Raw genomic sequence first — 22,919 nt, forward strand, 5'->3', positions numbered from 1 at the left:
CTTAACGTTTGGCAGAGGTGACAAGTAGCAAAGTACAAATACTTTGTACAGTAGCAAAGTACAAATACTTTGTACAGTAGCAAAGTACAAATACTTTGCTACTGTACTTAAGTAGTTTTTTCTGGTATCTGTACTTTTTACTTTTTGAAATAAAATATCTGTACTTTCTACTACAGTACTTACATTTTAAAAATGAGTTTGTGACTTCTTAGACCTGTTGAAGATGACGTGATGATGTAACAAGGAGCAAAATGTTGGTAGTTTGAGTTTTTTTTCCTATTAGGCATGTCCCTTAGTTTTATGTTTAACATTTTCAAGTTTTTAAAAATGTTAAACTCAAAGTTGCTCTGGGTTTTATTGAGCATTTGCATGTTTTCTTCCTTGACACATTTTATTTACAAATTGTATTTATTATGAGTGCAAAATTCTCCAGGTGTTCAAAGGTAACAGATTTTATTTATTTTCATGTACCAGTACTTTACAAGTTCTTAAAAAAAAATAAAAGATGTGGAATTTGCTGGTTTTAAAAACTGTCTTGTTATTTAAGAGACATTTGTTTTACTTTTTACTTGTTTAGTACATTTAGTAGTATGTACTTTTTTACTTTTACTCAAGTAATGGAGCAACTTCAATACTTTTTACTTGAGTACTGAAGCAGGATTTCCTCTTCTGCCTCTCTCTCTTCCAGGATGTATTCTGTGTATCCTGTGCTACAACGCAGGTTTACTTCTTATGAGGATAAATAACCATGGTAACTTAGGCTGAACGACTAACCTGGTTTGGACCAGGTTAAGTGCTAGAATAAAATCTGAGCGAGTATAAACTGACCAATCAGTTGTCTTGGAAAACGACCTGCCCAATAGTGGGCGGGTCCTTCTCTGCAGAGATACAATAGATATATCAATCCTTTCATTTACATGACATCCTATTAGAAACCTATCAATTTTTTATCTGATGAACTGACATACATTAGTCAGCTGATTCATTTATATAGTGTGTTGGTGACAGAGAGCCTCAGTCCTGTAAGATAAATTATATATAATACAAATGTTGTTCACCTTATGATGTAGGCGGAACTGTATGAACGCAGCATCAGAGCCACAGACTCCACCCATAATGAGGCGGATACGTGAATAAAAACACGTTTCTGCTGTAATAAAGTCAAACTGTTTATTCTCCCATCAATTAATATTGTATAATCACACAAATTTGAGCATTAACACTAGCATTAATTTTATGCTTCTTTTACCCTAGCAACAGTGTTGTTTTTGGTCTGAATTATGGATTTTGATATTGTTAAAGAATTATTCCTCAATTGCGACATAAGTTGCTCTACAGATTCTCTGTGTTTGTGATTGGTCTGATGAAGCAAGCTGGACCCCACGTAGCCAGGATGAAATCACCTGGATTAAGGGAAAGTGTTGATATCCTGCTTTGTAGTACAGAGGCTCTGTGACGGTAATGTTAGGTTAGGTGAAGCTAATGGAGACATCAGGATATACTGATCCAGCTTCAGCAAGTTGATTTCAGCCTGGCTACGTGCGCACTCTAGTGACAGAGGAGGAGATTAGAGCGTCAGACCAATCACAATCACAGAGAACCTGGAGAGCAATTTACATCACACTTGAGGAATAATTCTTTAAGAATATAAATAATTATTGTAATTCAGATTAAAAACACTGCTGTTGCTGCAGTAAAAGCAGAAAGGAATGAATACATGAATTGATGAGTGTTAATGCTGGAATTAGTGAGATTATAAACGGAGAATAAACAGACAATGATCAGTTGCACTTTCTCTTTTAACTCATCTGTGGCTCTGATGCTGTGTTTATACAGCTCAGCCTACATAAGGTGGACAACATCTATATTTGATATTATCTCACAGGACTGAGGCTCTTTGCATCAACCCAGAATACATAAATTAATTAATGAATTAACTTATTTATGGGTCTGAAAGCGTCTGACGCACGCAGGCTTCATCAGCTGACTAATGTAGGTCAGTGCATCAGATATAAATCTCTATATTTATTATAGGATCATCAGTAAATGAAAGGATTGCATCAATATCTAAATATTTTCTCTCTCCTGTCAGTGTCACATCAGATCCACAGAGTGACATGTTCACAATGATCCTCCTTTTATTGGACAGCTCATTTTCTAAGAGGTGGTCAGGAGGCGGGGCTTTAGTCCTCGCTCAGATCCTAGCCAGAACAAAACCTTCTCCCGACCAGGTTAGTCGTTCAGCCTAAGTTACCATGGTGATTTAGCTCCGTACGACGTTAGCCAGTGTCGTAGTATAGCACACACTGATTAAATCCTGGAAGTTAGCACGACAAGAGGAAATCCAGCTTCGTAGTGCAAGCCCTTAGTGTTCTTTTGTTAGTCATAACACTTTAAGTGTATTTTTATGTTCGTTTCAGATATTTTACTGTTATTTTTTGTGTATTATTATAATAATCTTGTGTTCTTAGAGTAATTTAGTGTTTTTGTTGTTGTTCTATGTGTTTTGAGTCTTTTAGAGTATTTGTGTTTGTATATGTTCTTCTTATGAACATTATTGTGTATTTTTCTTGTTTTGTCTGTCATGTTTCATATACATTTTACTGTTATTTTTGTAGCTATCTTGTGTTTTGAGAGTAATTTTCTGTAGTTTTGTTTGTAATTTTGTGTATTTTTCTGTAGTTTTGTATGTTTTTTGGAGACGTTTGCATTTACATTGGGGGCTGCACAAACTGAGTGGACGCACCCTGTTACTGTATCTACATTTTCATACAGAATCAAAAATATCGCCCACTTTGTAAATCTGACGTTTTGGTCCAACTTCATGTGTGCAGTGTAAAAGTTGAGTGAAATGATTGGTTTGAGTCCCTCAGACAATCCTGATGGGACTTTTTCATTTGACATTGTGACAAACCAATTGGTCTCCTAACATGGCACAGCCTGTCAACACGTCCTACTGTAAAGTCAACAGAATTTTAAAAAGTACAATTTAAGCCCAAGTGACGTTAGGACAATGTTGAACTGATACAGCAGCACATGAAGGGTTAAAGAGTGAACAGTTAAAGCAAACACAAGCTGCTTTAGGTTTGATGAGGTCCATTGGAACGACTCCACCTGTCAGTGATGAGGAAGATGGACATACAGTAGCTGATGGCTGCGTCCCAATACCCACACTACGCCCTGCGGACTTCCACTAAGGATGCACTTGGTTTAAGTGCACTTCAGATGTAAAGTGTGTGAGGAAAGTGTTGAAAGACTGGAATTGGGACAGTTTGCGGTTACGTCATCCACCTGAGTCAGGACGTCATCAATGGTGACGGCAAAATATATAAAGTAAAGTCAAATTTTTAAAAAATGTAGCTTTCCTTGTTCAAACAATAATAAAAAATGCATTAAAATAACTTATAACCATGTGTGGAAGCCTGTGAAAAGTTGGTCATTTTCTACCCTCAACTGAAAAAAATTAAATGTAATTTTGTTTATGTATTTTAATATAATACATATTACCGAAATTAAACAATTGATACCTTACTAACACTTTTTGCTGCTAACGGGGTTTATTGTGAATGTTTGTCCACCATCGATTTTTCTTTATTTGGAACGTCCCACGACAAAAGGACTTATGGGTAATTCCCTTCATCAAAGTCCACTTTTATGCACGCTTTGCACAGGTGTGCATGAAGGGCGCATAGTGGGTGGAGCTAAAGCACACTCCGTACTATTGGGACACCATACGCACTCGCACCCTTCAGCGAGAGCGCGCAACCATGGGGCGCAATCACACAAGTGTGGGTATTGGGACGCAGCTAATGAAGAGTGTTATGCCAGCCAGTGCACGTGTGAGCGTGTGTGTGCACGTGTGTTCAGTGGTCGAGGTTCAACAGCTGTCTGTGCAGAGTCCACAGGTCCATCTGAGGCAGCACCCACGAACAGTAGAGAAGGAGCCAGAGCAGCAGCAGCACACACAGCTCCCAGCTGTCCGCTCCCCTGCACACACACACAGATACACACACACGCACAGATACACACACACACACGCACGCACACACACACACACACACACACACACACACAGTCAGCGTGTGACAGAGAGTTGACAGAGAAACAAGCCCCGCCTACTCTCTGTGAACATGTAGCTTCTGAAGAACAGCCAAAATACTTTCCAATCATGTGATCTATGATCTTTGGAACACACGTCCAGATTACATACACGACACATTCAAATAGTGTGTTCTCCAAAGGAAAATACACAAAATGACTCCAAAAAACACACAATATGACAGAATAATACACAAAAGGAAAAGAAAATACACAAAAAAGAAATAAAAATGCACAAAACCCCGAGACAAAATCAAATAACACAAAATGAGAGAAAAAATACTCTAAAAGGTAAACACTCACACAAGAAATGACTCCAAAAAACACACAAAATGACATAGAAATACACAAAAGGACAAAAATACACAAAAAAGGCAAAAACACACAAAAAATGACAAAAAAAAACACACAAAAGTACAAAAATACACAAAAAAAAGATAGAAAAATGTACAAAAAACTCCAAAAACCGAAAAAAAATTCAAATCACACAAAATGAGAGAAAAATACAACAAAGGACTAAAACACACAAAATGACATAACAGCCCCTCCCTCTCTGTATATTCAGATTTTTCTCATTGATCATTTTCTGATCAATCAATAGAAACATGAGGTCATGATTTAAAACACGTGATCATGTCATTAAAAAGTACGTTACACATTAAACATGTAATAAGACCAGGATTCGACCCTCATTTGTATCGATTTAAAATCCTATTCAAACATTTCTCATCACATTGTGTTTAATTTGATGAGTGCGACTGCAGCTTTAACATGTTTGACCACAGACTGCGTTTCCATGGCAACTAAAGTGTTTACTCTTTGATGAAACGACGCTGGTTTAGTCTCATGTTTGTTCACACACTGAATCTGACGTCAGCAGCAGCTTCTAAACGTGACGATAATGGAGATGTTCTCACCAAAGCTCTGAGTCGGTGACGTGCTGCTGCTGATGCTGCTGCTGCTGCTGATGCTGCTGTGAGTGGGAGGACAGCAGATGATCAGAGGGAGGGAGAAGCTCTTCACTGAGCGTCACACCCACCCTGGGCTCTGCACTGCCGCCTCCTTTTCTGTGACGGAGAACTGGAGGCGTTGGGCTTTCATCCCGTCTGCTGGGAACAAATGGAGACGATGCAGTAGAGATAATAAACTCTAAAGCTAATCTACTGAGAAACAATGGAAAACAGTGCAGTTACATCTTTAAACCATTCATGTTTAAAGTGTAAGTTAACCCTCCTATTGTCCTTCAGGTCAATTTAACCACATTCAATGTTTATCATAAGAAAAAAATTATAATTGACTTTTTTTCTTTGCTCCATGTTTCATAACTTCTGTCGGTGTGTGTGACACATTTTCCAAAATAAATTCATAGGTGCTGAAATCGATTTGATTTGTTTTACTCTAACCCCAGTAGTCTCGTGCGTTAGCATTGTTAATTACTCCTCCAGTGCAAACATGGCAGATGCAGACAAAGCTCTGTTGGGTAAGACGCCCCAACTTTAATCAGAAGTTTGGAACTATTTTATTAATATCCAAGTAAAAAATAATACACTTTAAAACTACCCACCATCCAACAGGTCTGAGCTCCTGAGCAGCGCTGTGTGCACCACATTCTCATATGTGAACATTGTTACATCACTGCGATTCTGGCCATTACAACGTGATGCGCAGTTTATTTCAGTGGTGTTAATATTGACTATCGTTTTATTTAAATGATTTTCTTATACTAGAAAGGTTAGCTTTTTTCATCTCTGCTGTGTATTGTCAACATTTACTGCAGGGATGATCTCTGTGTGTGAGTTTACACCTGCCTTTCAGTTGTACTATTTTAGGTGCAGAAACAGTCACCGCAATCAGTTCCAGATTTGATGAATTGCATTGCCTCCACTGCATTCATTAATTTGCATTTCCTCCTCCCATATTATTTTCTTCCCTTCTGTGATTCGTCTACTTTAAATATTCATTAGAGGGAGACACACTAAATGGATTGTGGGCGCATTGCGATGACCTTGTCTCTCTCTCTCTCTCTCTCTCTCTCTCTCTCTCTTTCTCTCTCTCTCTCTCTCTCTCTCTCTCTCTCTCGTTTTGGAACAGCTCTTTCACAGTGAAAGTGACATAGAGGAGAATGTGTCTGAGACAGAGGACTTTATAGTAAATAACCCCAAATATGTTACAAAAAAGGAGATAAAAATAAGTCAATAAAGATGTTTGAGTAATGAATGTGCACCCCAAAATAGAAAAGATTTGGATGAAAGATTTTCAAGATAAACTAACTCCAAAACTGAAAGTTTGGCCTGATGGTGGCGCTGCAGGAAAAGGTCATATCATCGCTACAACCAATAGGGTTCATACTCTGATGTTGGCGCTAGAGAACAGGTCAAGGTTTCATTATCAAGAGGTTATTTATGTATTCAACAAATAAACAAAGTGTCTGACACAAACGACATGGTCAACAATTTTATGACAATTGTTTCCTGGAGGCAAATAATTTAACCCCTAGGGTCAGATTGACCCCAGGGGTAAAATGTGTAATATTTGAGGATAATAGGAGGGTTAAAGACAAATAGAGTTACTGTAAAACGAGCTCTGCACTCACAGTTTGTTACAAATAAAAACGACACTAACAGAAAAGAATGTGTATTTTTTTTCAGGTTAAAATTAGAAAGCCTACCTCACTGGCTCCAGGACTGCCCTACAAGGGATTGGACTCAACGCTTCCAATGCATCGTCAGTCTCACGCCTCACCTAATATGAGTTGGAAAGAAAGATATGAATCATTTCTAAAGCTTAGTCATGCTTCTTAAAGGATCAGCCTTTAGCTGGACATCATAGAACAGCTTGAAAAAGCTCCCAGTCTTTATTAGAAATGATCCAGCACTATTTACTGCGATCGTGTGATGGCATCACAGCAGTCCAACCCAAACAGAACCAACGTTATTACTGAAAACAAAAGAACCAAACTAATGCCACACAGCCTGTGAAAAATATTCTCAGCTGGCACAATCTGTTAAAGGTCATGACACGACATCTGGAGGAAATCTGCAAGAATAACTTTGAGCAGAACCAAGAGGAGTTCATATTCCTGCTGGATGTGTTTTTTATCGAGAACAAGCTCCCAGAATCCACTGCTCACATGTATTAGAATGGGTAAAAAAGGAGAAAACTCACAGAAAAGCAGAAAAATAATCACAGAAAAATAAACAACAAAAAAATATGTAAAATGACCATAAAAAAATACACAAAACAAAAACAAAAATACACATGATGACAAAAATATATACAAAATAAAAATAAACAACATGACAGAATATAATTTGTATTTGTTGTGTTGTTGTTTTTTTCCTGCTGTTTACACATTTGTCTTTGAATACAAAAATAAGAAAAATAAACAACGAAAATACACAGAATGACAGAAATATAAACAAAATAATAAAAATACACAAGATGACTAGAAAAATAAGCAAAATTACAGAAACACACAAAATGACAACAAAAAGACAAAAATAACAGAAAAATATATAAAACAACAATGAAAACACACAACAACAAAAGTACAAAAATCACAGAAAAAAAAGCCAAATGACAAAAAACACAAAATAACAGAAAAATACACACAAAAAATACACACTATGACAAAAATATCTACAAAATAATAAAAATAAACAACATGACAGAATATTATTTGTATTTGAATGCTGATCATGTGACCCTCAGATCAGATGCAATCACATGTGTGTGGCCACGCCCCCTGTGATAACAGTGAAATAATGTTAATCAATATCTGTGAAAGACATTTTGACCTAACGTTGTACTTCTCTATTTATTTCTCATTCCTTCTGCGTTAGTCACACATTCTAAATGATTTAATCGCACAAATCAACAAAACAAAGTTTATTGTCATAGAGAATGGAACATACATCAGTGTAGAACAGTACGCTGTGTGAAGAGTGAAAAACAGCAGATGATGAGTTCTAAGCTGGCACAGAGAAGGTGGTGAAGTGACGCACGTCTACTGAGGAATGGAAGTGTTAGATATCAGCCAGCGTTCTGTTCCCGATACACTTGGATCATCAATCAATCACGTGTCCAAGCACAGTTAAAGCTTCTTCTGATAGCAATCAGTCAACCACAGAGGTGACAAGTAACAAACACTGTTACTGTACTTTATGGTATCTGTTACGTACTTTACTTGTACTTCATGTTCAGACCAAAAAGACATTCCAGAAACCTGGAGAATCTCTTGAGGTGAAATGAAAAATGTTTTTTTCTGTTCGACATGTCCCTTAGTTTTATAATTAATATTTTCAAGTTTTTAAAAATGTTCAAATCAAGGCTGTTCTGGGTTTAATTCAACATTTTCACGTTTTTCTTTTTTCTTGAAACATTTTATTTACAAATGTTATCTATAATGAGTGCTAACTTCTTCATAAAGGGAAACATATATAAACTTTTTCTTTTAATCTATTTATTTAAGTTTATTTGACAGGGACAATGTACTGTACATTCATCAACATTACAGTAAATGTACCAGAGTTAGCCTAATGGCTATTCTTCATCTGCTGTTAAAAAAAACAAATCTATCAACAATAGTACAATAACAAATTGTCACATTCTAAAACTTAATAATTCACCTTTTTAAAAAAGTTCAATACATATTTTAAATGAAAATATAAAATAAAATGCAAGAGAACTGCTGACTATCAGATCTGATTTTCTTAGCTGGGTTTTAAATGAATTATAAGTGGGAGTGTCCCTAATATTTATAGGTAATACAGTCCAGTTTTTATGACACATTTTAGAGTACTAAATATTATATATATATATATATATGGATTTTGCCAGTTTAAAAACTCTTATTATTGAAGGGACATTTGTTTTACTTTTGTACTCAAGTACATTTAGCAGCATTGTACTTTTTTTTGACTTTTACTAAAGAAAGATGGATCTGTGGACGTCACATGGTGTTCTTTAATCACAAACCTCCAAATACAACCTTGCTGAATCTAAAGAATCCCATGTATCATCCAACGCTGACAGAACACGACACTGTTTATTATCAGTTCTCGTATCTTCATGGATCAAAGATGAGTTCATCCTGGGCTATTCGCCAGAGACGAGCGGCTGCTATCACAGGGGGCGGGGATACAAACTGTGATTGTATCTGATCTAAGGGTCACATGATCAACATTTATGTCAGCATTAGAATAATGACCAATCAGAGCATTAACAGAAAACACCTACTGTGTGTTTTTAGAGCCCGAAATGTGTTATTCTGTCATTTTGTAATTTTCTGTATTTTTTTGAGTCGTTTTATGTCCATTTACATACTGTATGAGTTCCTTGCATTATTTTTTTTTTATTTTGAAATTAAATATTTTGTAATGAATTCTTCATTTTTATATGGAAATAGTAATTCCCAAATCGAGGTTGACGTGAAAAACACGTTTATTTGCCTTTATTCAATTCCACTTTAGGGAGGGGTTCTGATTGGACAGGGGGCGAACGTGACTTATTCACGTCTATCGGGGAAAAAAACCACACAACGAACCATTCTTTTTGGCTAAAACATAGAAGACCGTACTTTAGCCAATCGAAGCCAGCGTTTAGTCCATCGGCTGCTCGACGTCCATCTACAAGACGTTGAGTGGATAGAGAACTTTAGGATGACGCTCTGTGTCCTGGTGCAGGGCTTCATGTTCCTGATGAAAGCTGGTGTTTGCTGCTGTGTGTGAAATATCTGCATGTTTATGCTTCTGTCCATCCACTCTTTTCATTACATCCAAGTCTTCTAAGGTTCTTAGGAAACAAACGATCTTGGCTCCAGTCCAACACTTGCTTTGCGCTACCATCCTGGATTATGTCGTCACTAGCGTGTCATTGACAGGATCAGCATCAGAACGACCGGAATTAACGTCAACAAGGAAATATTCCATTCAGAAATAAAATGTGAATAAACCAGCCACTTAATTCTGATTTAAAGAGTAACTAAACCCCTGCTTTCTCCTGACCTGCCACTAGGAGGGAAATTCAAAAAAATGCCCTTGATTATGGGCGGGGCTCGTGGAGCAGTTAAAACACGCCCAGTCTATACTATAAAATCTCCAATGAACAATCTATGCTATGCTAACCAGCTACTCATTACTCAATATGAGGAGGTTAAACAGCTAACCACTTACAAGGCCTTTACTAAAAATTGAAAATTTGTCTTATTAACATGTACGTCTGCCAACATTAAAAGTCGAGCATGTTGCGCTGCATTGTATTGTATTAGATAACGTAGCCTTTTGAACACGTGCTTTTTGTGTGTTTTAATATTGTAACAGGTACTGTTATTGTTGTTATTGACTTGTACATGTATTGTCATGCTTGTATTTTAATGCCTTTTTACATCTTGGCCAGGGGACTACAGATGAAAAATAGCCTTCTGGCTAATTCTGGCTTTTTTTAACCATGTTTGTTCATGTGTTATATGAAATTACACTTTCAAATAAACCAATCTAATCTAATCTATACCTCTCTATTCCCTCTATCTCACCACTAGGGATGGGCAATATTGACCGATAATTTCTAGTATTTATTATGATAACGATAAAAAAAATTCACAACTTAGTGTAAACAGGTTCCTTACAAACACAAATAAATGTGAATACATCAACATTAGACACACTTAAAAAGGCTACAATAACTGCTGACTCATACAGCTCATTAGCTGATATATTATGGAATATATTTGTGCATGTGGATCACTATTAGTGTTACTGTATGTAATTCATTTATTTCCTCACTTGAAATAAAATGATATATATATATATATATATGACAGTAAGACGTCTTCTTTTTACTTGTCTATTATTCCTTATATGCAGTGGTTAGCACTTAGCTCAATGTGTTGGTGGGTTAGCTTAGCATAGTTAGCTTTATTGAGTTTCCAGTTCATAATCGTTGCTACAGGTTCATCTCTCTCCCTGTGTTTGTGGAACTTTGGGTGGATCTGACGGAGGAACTTGAATGTGTTCCCTTTGTTGGATGGTTGTTTGGTTTTAACCAAGTAGTGGTCCATGATGTATCGCAGCACGGTAGCTTCAGGTAGACCTCACACACACACACACACACACACACACACACACAGCGTTTATGATAAATCATAAACGATAAAATATCACACATTCCTACTCACCACAGATTGTAAAGCCCACAAGTGCTAGCTTTTACAACTAAATATGACAAACTGAAATACTTTCACTAAAATGTTGAGTTGGACCAGAATCAATTAACAGCATTATTTGATACCCAGATACATTTGTATTCAGCTGAAAAAAAGAGGTTTTGGGGTTTAGTTACTGAGGACCCCCTCGAAGACGAGATGTTCCATCTCAAGGGGCCTATCCTCCAATAAATAAATAAATGAATAAATAAATGAATAAATAAATGAATAAATAAATAAATAAATAAATGAATAAATGAATAAATAAATAAATAAATAAATAAATGAATAAATAAATGAATAAATAAATAAATAAATAAATAAATAAATGAATGAATGAATAAATAAATAAATAAATAAATAAATAAATAAGTTACTCTTTGAGTTTAATTTGGAATGGCCACTTTCATTCAGAATTAGGTGTTAAAGAGGATTTCATTGTTATTTAGAATTGAAGGGGAATTAAAGCTCTTATGTAAACGTGTCCACTGTGGAAGGAGAAAAACAACATTTACCTCATCATAGTCATCCTGCATCAGATCTTCTTCGAAGATCTCCTCGGGCAGGATAAGTTGTTGGTCCTGTGGTGACGTGTGTGAAGCTGGTGCTGGCAGCAGAGCGGACACACTGAGAACAGACGGCCAGCTCAGCATCTCAGTGTCACGGTGCTCCACAAACAGCAGCTCCTCTTTGTCAGGATAAAACAGATCCATGGGCTCCATCGGGCTGCTCTTCAGCTCCTCAGGAGGAGAACCTGGTTTCAGCAGCTCCTCATGAGGATAGCCTGGTTTCAGCAGCTCCTTAGGAGGAGAACCTTGTTCAAGCATCTCCTCAGGAGGAGAACCTTGTTCCAGGTCCTCAGGAGGAGAATCTTGTTCCAGCTCCTTAGGAGGAGAACCTTGTTCCAACAGCTCCTCAGGAAGAGAACCTTGTTCCAGGTCCTCATGAGGAGAACCTTGTTCCAGCTCCTTAGGAGGAGAACCTTGTTCCAGGTCCTCATGAGGAGAACATTGTTCCAGCTCCTTAGGAGGAGAACCTTGTTCCAGCAGCTCCTCAGGAGGTGAACCTTGATCCAACTCCTCATGAGGAGAACCTTGTTCCAGCTCTGGATAAGATGTTTCCTCACATGATGGCGTTATGTCGCTGTGTGTATTCAGGGAGAAAGGGTCTGAAACATGCTGCTCTATGTCACTTATTGGGCTCAGATCTGTGGCTGAGTCTTGGATCTGTGCAGAAGCTGAATGAGTGATGGAGTCTGATGGTTCAGCTGGAGAATGTGAAACCACAGAAGTCTGTGTGGTGGATCTATTGCACTTTTCATCTGCATCCCCCGCACTCTCGTTTCTCTTTTCCTGTGTCTGTTCCACATGTTCAGAAGTTACATCCACAGATCTTCTGCTATTTTCCTCCGAGGACAAACTCAAGTCTTCTCCATCTTTCTCCGCTCCAGGCGTGGTGTTGGAGCACGGATGCTCCTCATCCCTCATCCCCTCATCCAGCTCTTGTGACGGCTGAGAAATGGAAATCAAAGGAATATTGACGTCAAGACATGTTTTGGCTCCTCCCACTTGGTCACTTGTGTCAGTGCTTTCTCCAACTCTGCAGGCTTCAGAGAAACGCTTCTGTTGAGAAATGTGCGGCGATTCTGAAAATTCTTGGTAAAGTTGATTTTTATTGGGCTGGTCAGTATCTAAAGGAGGATTGGATGTGTTCCATTCAGAACCAGGATCAGGGCTCCTGTGCTCGTTCACACATACGCTCACTTCTCCATCAGCCTCCTCACATCGTTCCGCGAGCAAAGAGGAATCGATGCAATTCACTGCAAACTCTTTAGAAGACAAAGCCAAGTTCTCAGCATCAGTTTCAGGCTGCTCCTCTTCCTGCCATGGTTCAAAGAAGGATTCCTCCTTTTTGTCTCCATGACAAGGTTTGGTAGACTCAGTCTCATTTTGGTCAGATGGATGGTGAAGACGGTCTGATAGTTCTTCTACCTGGTTCTTATCTGAATGGATTCCTTCTTGGCTACTCTCCAGTGAGAAAATGCCTCCATCAGTGATGGACTCAGTGATGGAAAACTCATCTGGTGGTCGATCATCCAAGGGTGAGATGAAGCCTTCGTCCACATTGGTGACGTCCACAGGTATGGCGCGGTACACGTCCCAGCCTGTGCCGCTGTCACAGCTGTGGGGCGTGGCCCTGGAATCCCCGAGTTCCCAGGAGTCTTTGTCAGAGAGACCAATGGATGAGCGGCTGTGAGAGCTGAAGCTTTCAGGTTTCTTGGGCAATTCATGAACACTATATCGAGAAGATATGTTTTCACTGGACCACGTGCGACTTGGTGCGACCCTGAAGTTTGGAGACGAGACACTACTTTTGTCTTCGGACAGGGAGGAAATAAGGATTTTGGGAGGACCCTTGGTTCTTCTGTCCTTCTGTAACTTGTACGATCTCTCTGTGCTTCCATGAGAATCATGCACGTCGCAGAAGTTCAGTCTTCCTATGGAGACGCTTCTTTCAATCGGCTGGTGTTTGTCCTCTGTCTTTGGGAGTGAACACAGTCAGATAAAGTTAGTTGGTTGATAAAACGTAGAGCCCATTGCTGTGCTCACAGTGTTCCTACCTCATCTATTCCAGGGAAGTGCTCCAGAAACAGGGACATGTACGTGATGATGGACTGCTCGTCAGGGGCACTGATGGTCACGTCTGCTCAGAGAAACACACCACATCACGTTTAGATGAGGGACAAGTTCTCAGCTTCTCTCTAAGCCTCTCACCTTCAGGCTCTAAGAGGCGTGGGATGCCCAGGCTGTAGTGAGCGATGTGGAAAGCGTCTTCCAAATTCTCCCTGGCAGATCTCAGTAAGGCTCTGCCCATGTCCACCAGCGTGGGGTCGATTGATTTAATGACTGCTAAAAAAGCCAGCCCACTTTTCCAGCTCCTCCCAAAGTCGTGCACAGTCACACCGTACCTGGAACCAGAAGCAGTCACACCTGATCCCCAGCACGTCCCAGTAGGATGAGTCCTAGGGTTCGCAGCACTCACCTGCGTGTTCGTTTCTGGACCCACTGCAACAACTTCTTGATGGCCTTGCTGTGTTCCCGCATGATTGTAGCAGTGGACTGCCTCTCGTCTGATGGCGTGCTGCACATGGACGCGTCAGAGTCAGAGCTGGTGGGAATGGATGAGAGACTGGAGCAGGAAGGGAACTGGCTCCGAATGTTCCCAGTTACTTCCTTAATCTGAGAGACAGAAGAAAGCTGGTCTGAGTAAAAACCCACTTTATTTTACTCTGGTTTCTCTGTGGCATCCGTTCAATTGTTAGCTCAAACAATTCTGTATTTGAAAAATGCTTCAACTTTGGGAGTAAAAACCCTCTGACACACACGTGTTTAAATCTGGGAAACCAGTTGGCATCTGATTTCAAACGTGGCTGGTCTTTGTTAAAGTTTTTAAAAGTAAATAAAAACCATCAGAACATAAAAAAGTAGAAACCATTGAAGTACCTGAAAGAAGAGGATGATGTTCCAGATGAGGCCAAGGATGATGGATGAGTTTCCATCTGCAACATTCGCTGCATCAATACTGACCAACTTTACCTGAGAACACACAATAACACACACATTAGCGCACACACACACACTTTAACAGACACATTAACACAGTGGTTCTCAACCTTTTCAGCCCGTGACCCCCAAAAATAAAGGTGCCAGAGACCAGGAACCCCCACTGTAGCTGAAGGTGGTTGAACACAGACATGAACATTGAAGAACAGTCATGTGGAGACAGGGTCATCTATAAGGGGGAATAAAGGGGAGAGATTTTTGGGGCCCATTCATAAAGTCAGTAAAATGATGGTCCATTGTTCTATGAATCTGTGATAACCACATTTATTTATTCATCTGAATAATATCCACTGTTATCCAGGAATCTTATTATTATTTACACCATAGTGTATAGTCATCTTAAAGATGTAAATCCTTTGTTTTAATCAGAAATAAAAATGGGTTAAAAGTGACCAAAAATGGTGAAATGGGATTTTTAAAAACACAGAAATTGGTTAAAAGTTGCAAATTATGTGGCCAAAAACAGAAAAAGTGGTAAAACGAGTTCAAAGTGTCAATATTGGCTTAAAATTGGCAGAAATGGGGTGTGGGGAGGTTGGGGAAATATAATTTGAGAAGTAGGAAAAATGTGTTTAAACTGGCAAATAATGGGTATGAAAAATAGTGAATGTGGTTAAATTGGCAAAAATAAGCATTAAATATGGTGAAAAGGTTAAAAGTGCCAATAATGGGTCGTCATATGTGACATTAGGTGGGAATATTAAGTGCCGTAAATGTCTTGAAAGAGGAAACAATGTGCAGAACAGGCATTGACATGTGATGGAGAAGTGGCAGAAATGGGTGTAATGTAACAAAAATGTCTTAATAGGAGCAAAAATATGGCAAGAAAAAGTGATGAAAATAAGGCAAGTTTGGTGTAGTTGCAGAAATACTGTAAAATTAACCAAGGATGGGTTCAAGTTACGGTAGTTTCTTGAAGGCATCTGGCGACCCCAAATGGGATCCAGACCCCATAGATTGAGAACACCTGCATTGACAGACATACACTCATGAACAGCCCCTGACCCAAAACACTGCTTACATTTCTCTCTTCGAGGAAAGAAAGGACCTTGGCGATGTTGTTCAGTCGAAATATACGATGAGACGACTTCTTGAAGCCATGAAGCTATAAGAAGTAAAGTGAAGTCGTTAATGTTTCTCTCTGCATACTTCATTGAAGGAGAAGATCATTAGAGGCACTGACCAGTCTGCAGCCTGACAGCTCCTCCAGCAAAGCCATGAGGATACGGCCATCTTGGATGTCCTGGAAAAGGTCATGGACCACAATAGCTGGCTCACGCTGAAGATGTGTAAAATACAAAGACAAGAGGAAGAGTTTCAATGAGAAGATTGACCATTGAAATAAATGACAATGATAAAACATCAGCAACTCATTACTACGTCTCTAGTTGTTGGTGAATGCTGCAGTGAGAGCACCAACAGGTTAACCCCCAATTTCCTCTCCGCCACACCACAAGAGCTGATAGGTTTCAATTTAGTCTATGTGTTAATTTCCACCAGGTCCGCTGCGGTGCGTGTCTGCTCCTTCCCAGATGTGGTAGTCCGGTGCCCTCCACCAGATATACGCAGGGCTTCTATTTCTGGCGTACACCGGAGCACGACGCATCAATCAGCACAGAGCAAATATAGCAAAACAGGAATTAAGCACGTACTCCGCAATAAAATATCTGGTTACTTTCAAAAATAAAACACTTCAGATTATATTTCAAGTAAATACATCACCAAAATGTCATAATGTGTAAAAACAAAATCACATTAATTGTATTGCTTCCTTTCATACTGTAACTACACTGTAAACTGCAGCAACTTTGATTTAGTTCATGTTTTACTGGTGCAGTTTTATCTCTTCTCTGTTGGCTGTTGATAAAAAAATGTAGCTATGACAAATCCAGAGTCCAACCTTCTTGTTCTCCTTCGTTAGGAACACTGACCTGTTTATCTGTTTATTGTTGTGTTTATAACACATACCTTTAATTGCGTTCACGAGCAATTATATAAATGTCGGGAGAACTGGCCCCGAGTGATGCTGAAAAACTAATCCATGCATTTGTTACATCTCGACTAGATTATTGTAACTCTCTACTTTCAGGATGTCCCAATAACTTACTAAAAAGTCTGAATGCTGCAGCTAGAATACTAACTGGAACCAACAGGAGAGAGCTTATTTCTCCAGTATTGGCTTCCTGTAAAATCTAGAATAGAGTTTAAAATACTCCTGTTAACATACAAAGCTCTACATGATCAAGCTCCTGTTTATTTTAAAGACCTGTTAGTGCCCTATCGTCCGGGCAGAACACTCTGCTCTCAGTTTGCTGGTCTTCTGGAAGTTCTTAAAGTGTCTAGAAGTAGAACAGGAGTCAGAGCTTTCAGCTACCAGGCCCCTCGCCTTTGGAACCAGCTCCCAGTCTTAGTACGGGAGGCTGCTACTCTCGCTACTTTTTTGGCTAAACTCAAAACCTACTTATATGCTGAAGCGTATACCGTATAATAGCATTAACTTAACCGTTAGGGCGGACATGGGCTTGTCCGTAAACGGTCGCATTTTACAGTCCTTGGAGTCGCTGTTAGATTGCATATAAATGGGAAGAGATTCAAATTCTGATGTAGTTGGTTATGATTTACAGTCTGCATAAACAGGATTGAATCATAACATAACCTAACCACTAGAGCGAACATGGGCTCGTATGTAAACAGTCGCATTTACAGACCTTGGAGTCGCTGTTAGCTTACCAATAAAAGGGAAGAGATTCATCACCTTCATAACAAGTATTGACTAGGCCACTGGGAGTGAGGCCCAAGGCCAAGGCAGGATGACTTGATAATAATGTATCATGTTTTTCTGCAGTGAGTGCCTTCTCCTCGTCCTTCTCTCTCTGCTCTGTTTCAGGTGTCTTGAAGCTGATGATGGCGGTTCCTGATCTGTGGTTCACGGCTCAACTAGTCTGGGACACTCTGATGTTCTATCTCTCTATCCTTTCTGTCCAGTAACCCCAACCAGTCTACGCAGATGGCTGCCACCTCTGAACCTGGTTCTTGCAGAAATTTCTTCCTGTTAAAAATGAATTGTTTCTTCCCACTGTCGGGACATGCTTGTTCATGTGGATCTTGTTGGTTTTTTTCTTTGTTATTGTGAATTTTATATTTTGATAAGTGCATTGAGATGACATTGTTGTAAATTGCGCAATACAATTAGAGTTGAGTTGAGAAGTCCTCTGTCTCGTGACGTCACAGTCGTCCAACCGGAGTGCACCATGGCGCACTTAAAACACAACCGGTGGGGATTACCGGACGGCGGACAGCGGGGAAAAACGGATCTGTGCTGTGGCGCAGTGGAAACCAGTGGAAACCCCCAGTTAGGCTGTGTCCAAATACTGTAGTCCCTCCTATCTCCTTTCCTGTCCACTTTTCCTGAACCCCCAAAAGTGTTTAAGTGGCGGCCATGATAAAGAGCGTTCCAATTCTCTAAAAGCTAAGGAAAGGAAGCTCAATGCAGTGATGTTGATAGGTTTTCAATGTAGTGAGTCCCGAGACCCACAGGTGGTGATATGAGTGGGTTCATGGGAAATTCAATGGGTCCCCAATAAAAAAAACCATTTCTTTCTATTTCTTATATTCTTCTATTTCTTAAATTGTAGTATTAAACTCTTTTAATGGTGGTATGATATGGCTATAATTAGGAGATATATTCATGTATGTTCAAAATTTTATATTGCACTTTTGTAGCAAAAAAAACAACACCAAAATAAATGACTAAAATTCAAATGAAAACAAAATGGTGTCTGTTGTACAAAAATAAATTATCAATAAAAGTGCCCATTTTAACACAAACAAAACATTCTTATCACCATGACAGAGTCAAAAAATTAATTGTCACCAAAATAAGACCAGAATCTTCTTGTCTGAACATCAACTAAATCAAATAAACTGAGTCAATCACTATGAAACTTAAAGCACAAAATTGACTATGTTTGTAGTGTATTGTAAGTAGCTAGTTAACTGGCTAGTTGTTGTTGTAGAGGCTAAACTAGCATGTACTCAAGGGGATCATGTCCGCGCTGATTTAATGCATAAAGGGGTCCGCTGACGGCGAGGTTTCTTTTGCTAGTTGTTGTTTACAATGTAATTGTACCTAGCAACATCACAGATTACTACTAAGAAGTTTGTGCCTTTGACTTAGGGCCTATAAAAATTTTTTTTTCTTCCAAATTTAGTTTTCCACTTAATTTTTTTTAATTCCGTTTTTTAAGAAATATTTATAATTTTTTAAAGAAAAGATTAGTTTTTAAATCCTGTGAGAAAACAAAAATAAATACTAATAAAAAAATAAAAAATCATAATTAAACAAAAAATTATGTCAAAAATGAAGGGAGATACAATTAAAAGGTATATAGAAGTTGTAGTGAAATGGATTATTCTAATTGCTCCTTTTTAATTATGTATATGTCATATAAAGATGCGTGAGAACAGCATTAATGTCACCATATTTCCTCTCAGGGGTCAAGTTTTGATCAACTTAGTTTAAATTAACCTAATTTAAATGATCTTATCTTCTGTAGATCTGATGAGAAGTTGTTAGAATGAAACATTCTAATAACGTTGTTCCAACGGACTTTTATTTTGTAAACCGGAAGTTCCCACTAAAACTGTTGTACTTGAGGTAGCTTGCTGACTTTGAATGTGTAGCTATAGACGAAAAAAGAACTAAAGGACAACACGGACTGAGTTATTCTTAGTTAACCAGACAACAGTTCCAACACTGAGCAGGGAAAGATGTTGAAAGCTGATCACGTTTTCACGGAGCGTCGCTGCGCTACACGAAACACAGACGGAGCTTTCAGGGGGGAGGGCGGTGCACTTAATAAACGGTCCCAGGAAACATTTTGAAATGAAATCCACGTTAACTGGCAGTGGGATCATGTCTGCGTTAAGTTAATGCGTAAAGGGGTCCGCTGACGGCTAGGTTTCTTTTGCTAGTTAATGTGATTTTAAACATAAGTTGTTGTTCACAATGTATCGTTTTTCATGGGAAAAATGAGGTGCGTCCCTGGGACGCATGGATAGTGAATTTGCTGCGTCCTTTTAGATTTTTATGCGTCAGGGACGCAGGACGGGTACCTAGCAATGTCACTGTCAATGCTTTCTTTTTTACCTCCTTTAGCCTAAGAAACATTGATACATCCTTTACCAAAGGAGACCAGATAATACTGCCCCACAATTCCTTGTGGCGATAACATTTAAAGGGACACGCTCATCTGAGCGTTCACGGAAACTCAAGTTACCAATGCAATAATATGCCTTGAACAACTTTAAATAATCGAAAACCCATATTTTATGACATGTAAGCCATATTATCAGATTATAGCTGACATAAAACAGAGCACTCTGTTGTTCAAGAAAAAGGTATCAGAGACATTTTTAGCCACATTATGTTTCATTCAACATATTTCATTCACCGTGTGGTTGTACATGTATATGCCTACAACGTTATGTAGGCCTGTATCTTGCATAAAATCATACGTATTTTGGATTAATGTTGATTTCTGAGTGGAAGGTGACCATTCTCAGAGTGCTCAAGCCTCCTCCACTAGATCTCTTTATAACAGCAAGTATCAGTATAGCTGGTATCCACTCGATAAGCATGTCTGCAATACTGGAGCTACCATATCCCATAGTGAAACATCTCACTAAATATTATGAAATACAACTTTAGGTTATTTACGTAACCCCGGTTTTATGAGTAATAAGAGTGAGATGTCTCACCAGACAACCCTTCTAGCTCAAACGAGTGAGAAGAGGTGCTTATTTTTGAATGGAAGGTGTCCGTCCACCTCTTCCTTTTATAGGAAGTGGGAGTGTCCCTGGTGGACGGACACGTTTCAGTGAGACATCTCACTCATATTACTCATCGAACCGAGGTTACTGAACATCTGTTCTTGATTCTCAAAAGAAATACACACACACACACCTTCATATGAGAACAGTAAAACTATCAGTGCAGTGTTGAAAACCATAATGGACCTACTTTATGAACTACTTAACTCAGACACGCCCCCTGGGCCGCTATAATTGGAGCAGATCCCCTGCTTGGGCACATGTTGAGTTTGTAGAAACAGAGACAGAAACACAGGAATGTGCTGAGGTTTCAGGTCAGTGATGGAAAACGCTATGAACTAGGAATAATTTTAAAATCAGACGTATTAGTCAGCTTCTCCAGGATATTTTATTTCTACTGATTATTACAGTAAAAAAAATGTCACTGTGATAGGTGCTTAATCAGCAGGCAGAGAGGTGGAGTAGGTGGTTCAGTCGAGACACTTTTTGAACGATTCCACGATTAGGAAAAATGAGTTGATGCCTGATTTAGTTCATGTTACCAGAGCCACTGGGTCTAGATTTGGTTCCCAGCCCAAGACGCTCCGCCTGGAATTCTTTTCTTATAGCACCGCAGCACTTCTGCTCTAGAACCGTTGCCATGGTTACAGGAACTCTGCAGAGTGTGATTTGATCATTGCACACTGTTTACTGTGATGCAGAGTTGGCGTTTCATAGCGTTTATTTGTGCAGCTTCAGCTCAACAGGAGGATCTATTTAAAGTAGCAGACTTATCATAGGGTAACCACAGGTCAGGTTTATCATTTTTCTTTGCAAAACCCTTTTATCGTAGTTTAGGCCTCATATAGATCAATGAATCAAACACCATTTACTGAAATAAGAAAAAAAAGGCTTGAAAGTTTGTTTTTATCTCCACTATAAACACACCGTTTGTTGCCTTTTTTTTGCATTGAACTTGGAGTCCTGTAGACGGATAAGTAGAAGTGTTTTTACTTCATTCTTTATGTGGTTCTTCTCCAGACAAGCAGGACAGTGATTATCTTGACACATTCACAGAATTAGGTAAAAACTAGGGCTGGGACTTTATCGCATTAATTTAGATGAATTAATTACAGAAAAATAACTAAACAGCTCGGAACATTTCCCATTGTGCAAGTTCCTTGTATACCCATAATACTAATGCACAGACCACAACTCAAGAAACAGGAGAACCAGTGGAGAAGTTGTTGCTGTAGTTCGTGAGCATTAGTTTTAGTTTAAATAAAAACACCGGATGGAAAACAAAGGCTCAGTTGTGTGCAAATTGTGCAAGAAAGAATTTGCTGATCACAGGACCACTTTTAGCCTCAGCTAGCACCGCAATGCTAAACATGTAGCAGCTCAATTCTAACATGTAGCAGCTAGCACCTCAATGCTAAACATGTACCAGCTAACATCTCAATGTTAAACATGTTGCAGCTAGCACCTCAATGCTAAACATATAACAGCTAGCACTTCAATGCTAAACATGTAGCAGCTAGCACCTCAATGCTAAACATGTACCAGCGAGCACCTCAATGCTAAACATGTACCGGCTAACATCTCAATGTTAAACATGTTGCAGCTAGCACCTCAATGTTAAACATGTAACAGCTAGCACCTCAATGCTAACATGTTGCAGCTAACATCTCAATGCTAAATATATAGCAGCTAGCACCTCAATGTTAAACATGTAGCAGCTAGCACCTCAATGTTAAACATGTCGCAGCTCGCACCTCAATGTTAAACATGTAGCAGCTAGCACCTCAATGTTAAACATGTAGCAGCTAGCACCTCAATGTTAAACATGTAGCAGCTAGCACCTCAATGTTAAACATGTAGCAGCTAGCACCTCAATGTTAAACATGTAGCAGGTAGCATCTCAATGCTAACATGTAGCAGCTAGCACCTCAATGCTAAACATATAGCAGCTAGCACTTCAATGCTAACATGTAGCAGCTAGCACCTCAATTCTAAACATGTAGCAGATTCAAAGGTTTTAGGCCAATATTTGTATAAACAACTTGTTTTTAAATTATTTTGTGGTTTGACACGCCCCTAACAGATACTGGTGCTAAAACATGGATAAAAGCATTATGGGCCGTATTCTCCGGTCTGGACTTAAGTGCTTTTTTACGCGACGGCAG

At 39.0% G+C, this 22,919-nt stretch overlaps 1 protein-coding gene across 5 annotated transcripts in view; it reads right to left on the bottom strand.

The window, feature by feature from the left end:
* Positions 1-2,171: 2,171 nt before the first annotated feature.
* The window catches only part of clmna (calmin a), a 42,665-nt gene continuing 21,917 nt past the window's right edge, over positions 2,172-22,919 (bottom strand). Inside the window, exons 3-13 of one of the 5 annotated variants that reach the window (XM_028439006.1) lie at positions 16,106-16,201; positions 15,944-16,027; positions 14,803-14,895; positions 14,342-14,538; positions 14,074-14,267; positions 13,920-14,002; positions 12,228-13,839; positions 11,815-12,143; positions 6,767-6,840; positions 5,016-5,207; positions 2,172-3,987 (exon numbers count right to left, since the gene is read on the bottom strand). In XM_028439006.1, the coding sequence (XP_028294807.1) occupies positions 3,864-3,987; positions 5,016-5,207; positions 6,767-6,840; positions 11,815-12,143; positions 12,228-13,839; positions 13,920-14,002; positions 14,074-14,267; positions 14,342-14,538; positions 14,803-14,895; positions 15,944-16,027; positions 16,106-16,201 (3,078 nt within the window). In that variant the 3' untranslated portion in view covers positions 2,172-3,863. Of the gene's footprint in view, positions 3,988-5,015; positions 5,208-6,766; positions 6,841-11,814; positions 13,840-13,919; positions 14,003-14,073; positions 14,268-14,341; positions 14,539-14,802; positions 14,896-15,943; positions 16,028-16,105; positions 16,202-22,919 lie in introns of all 5 variants that reach the window. The other 4 variants (XM_028439005.1, XM_028439004.1, XM_028439003.1 and 1 more) reach the window with 4 other exon arrangements.

Source organism: Gouania willdenowi, chromosome 22 (genome assembly GCF_900634775.1).
Source record: "Gouania willdenowi chromosome 22, fGouWil2.1, whole genome shotgun sequence".
NCBI classification, from domain to species: Eukaryota; Metazoa; Chordata; class Actinopteri; order Blenniiformes; family Gobiesocidae; genus Gouania; species Gouania willdenowi.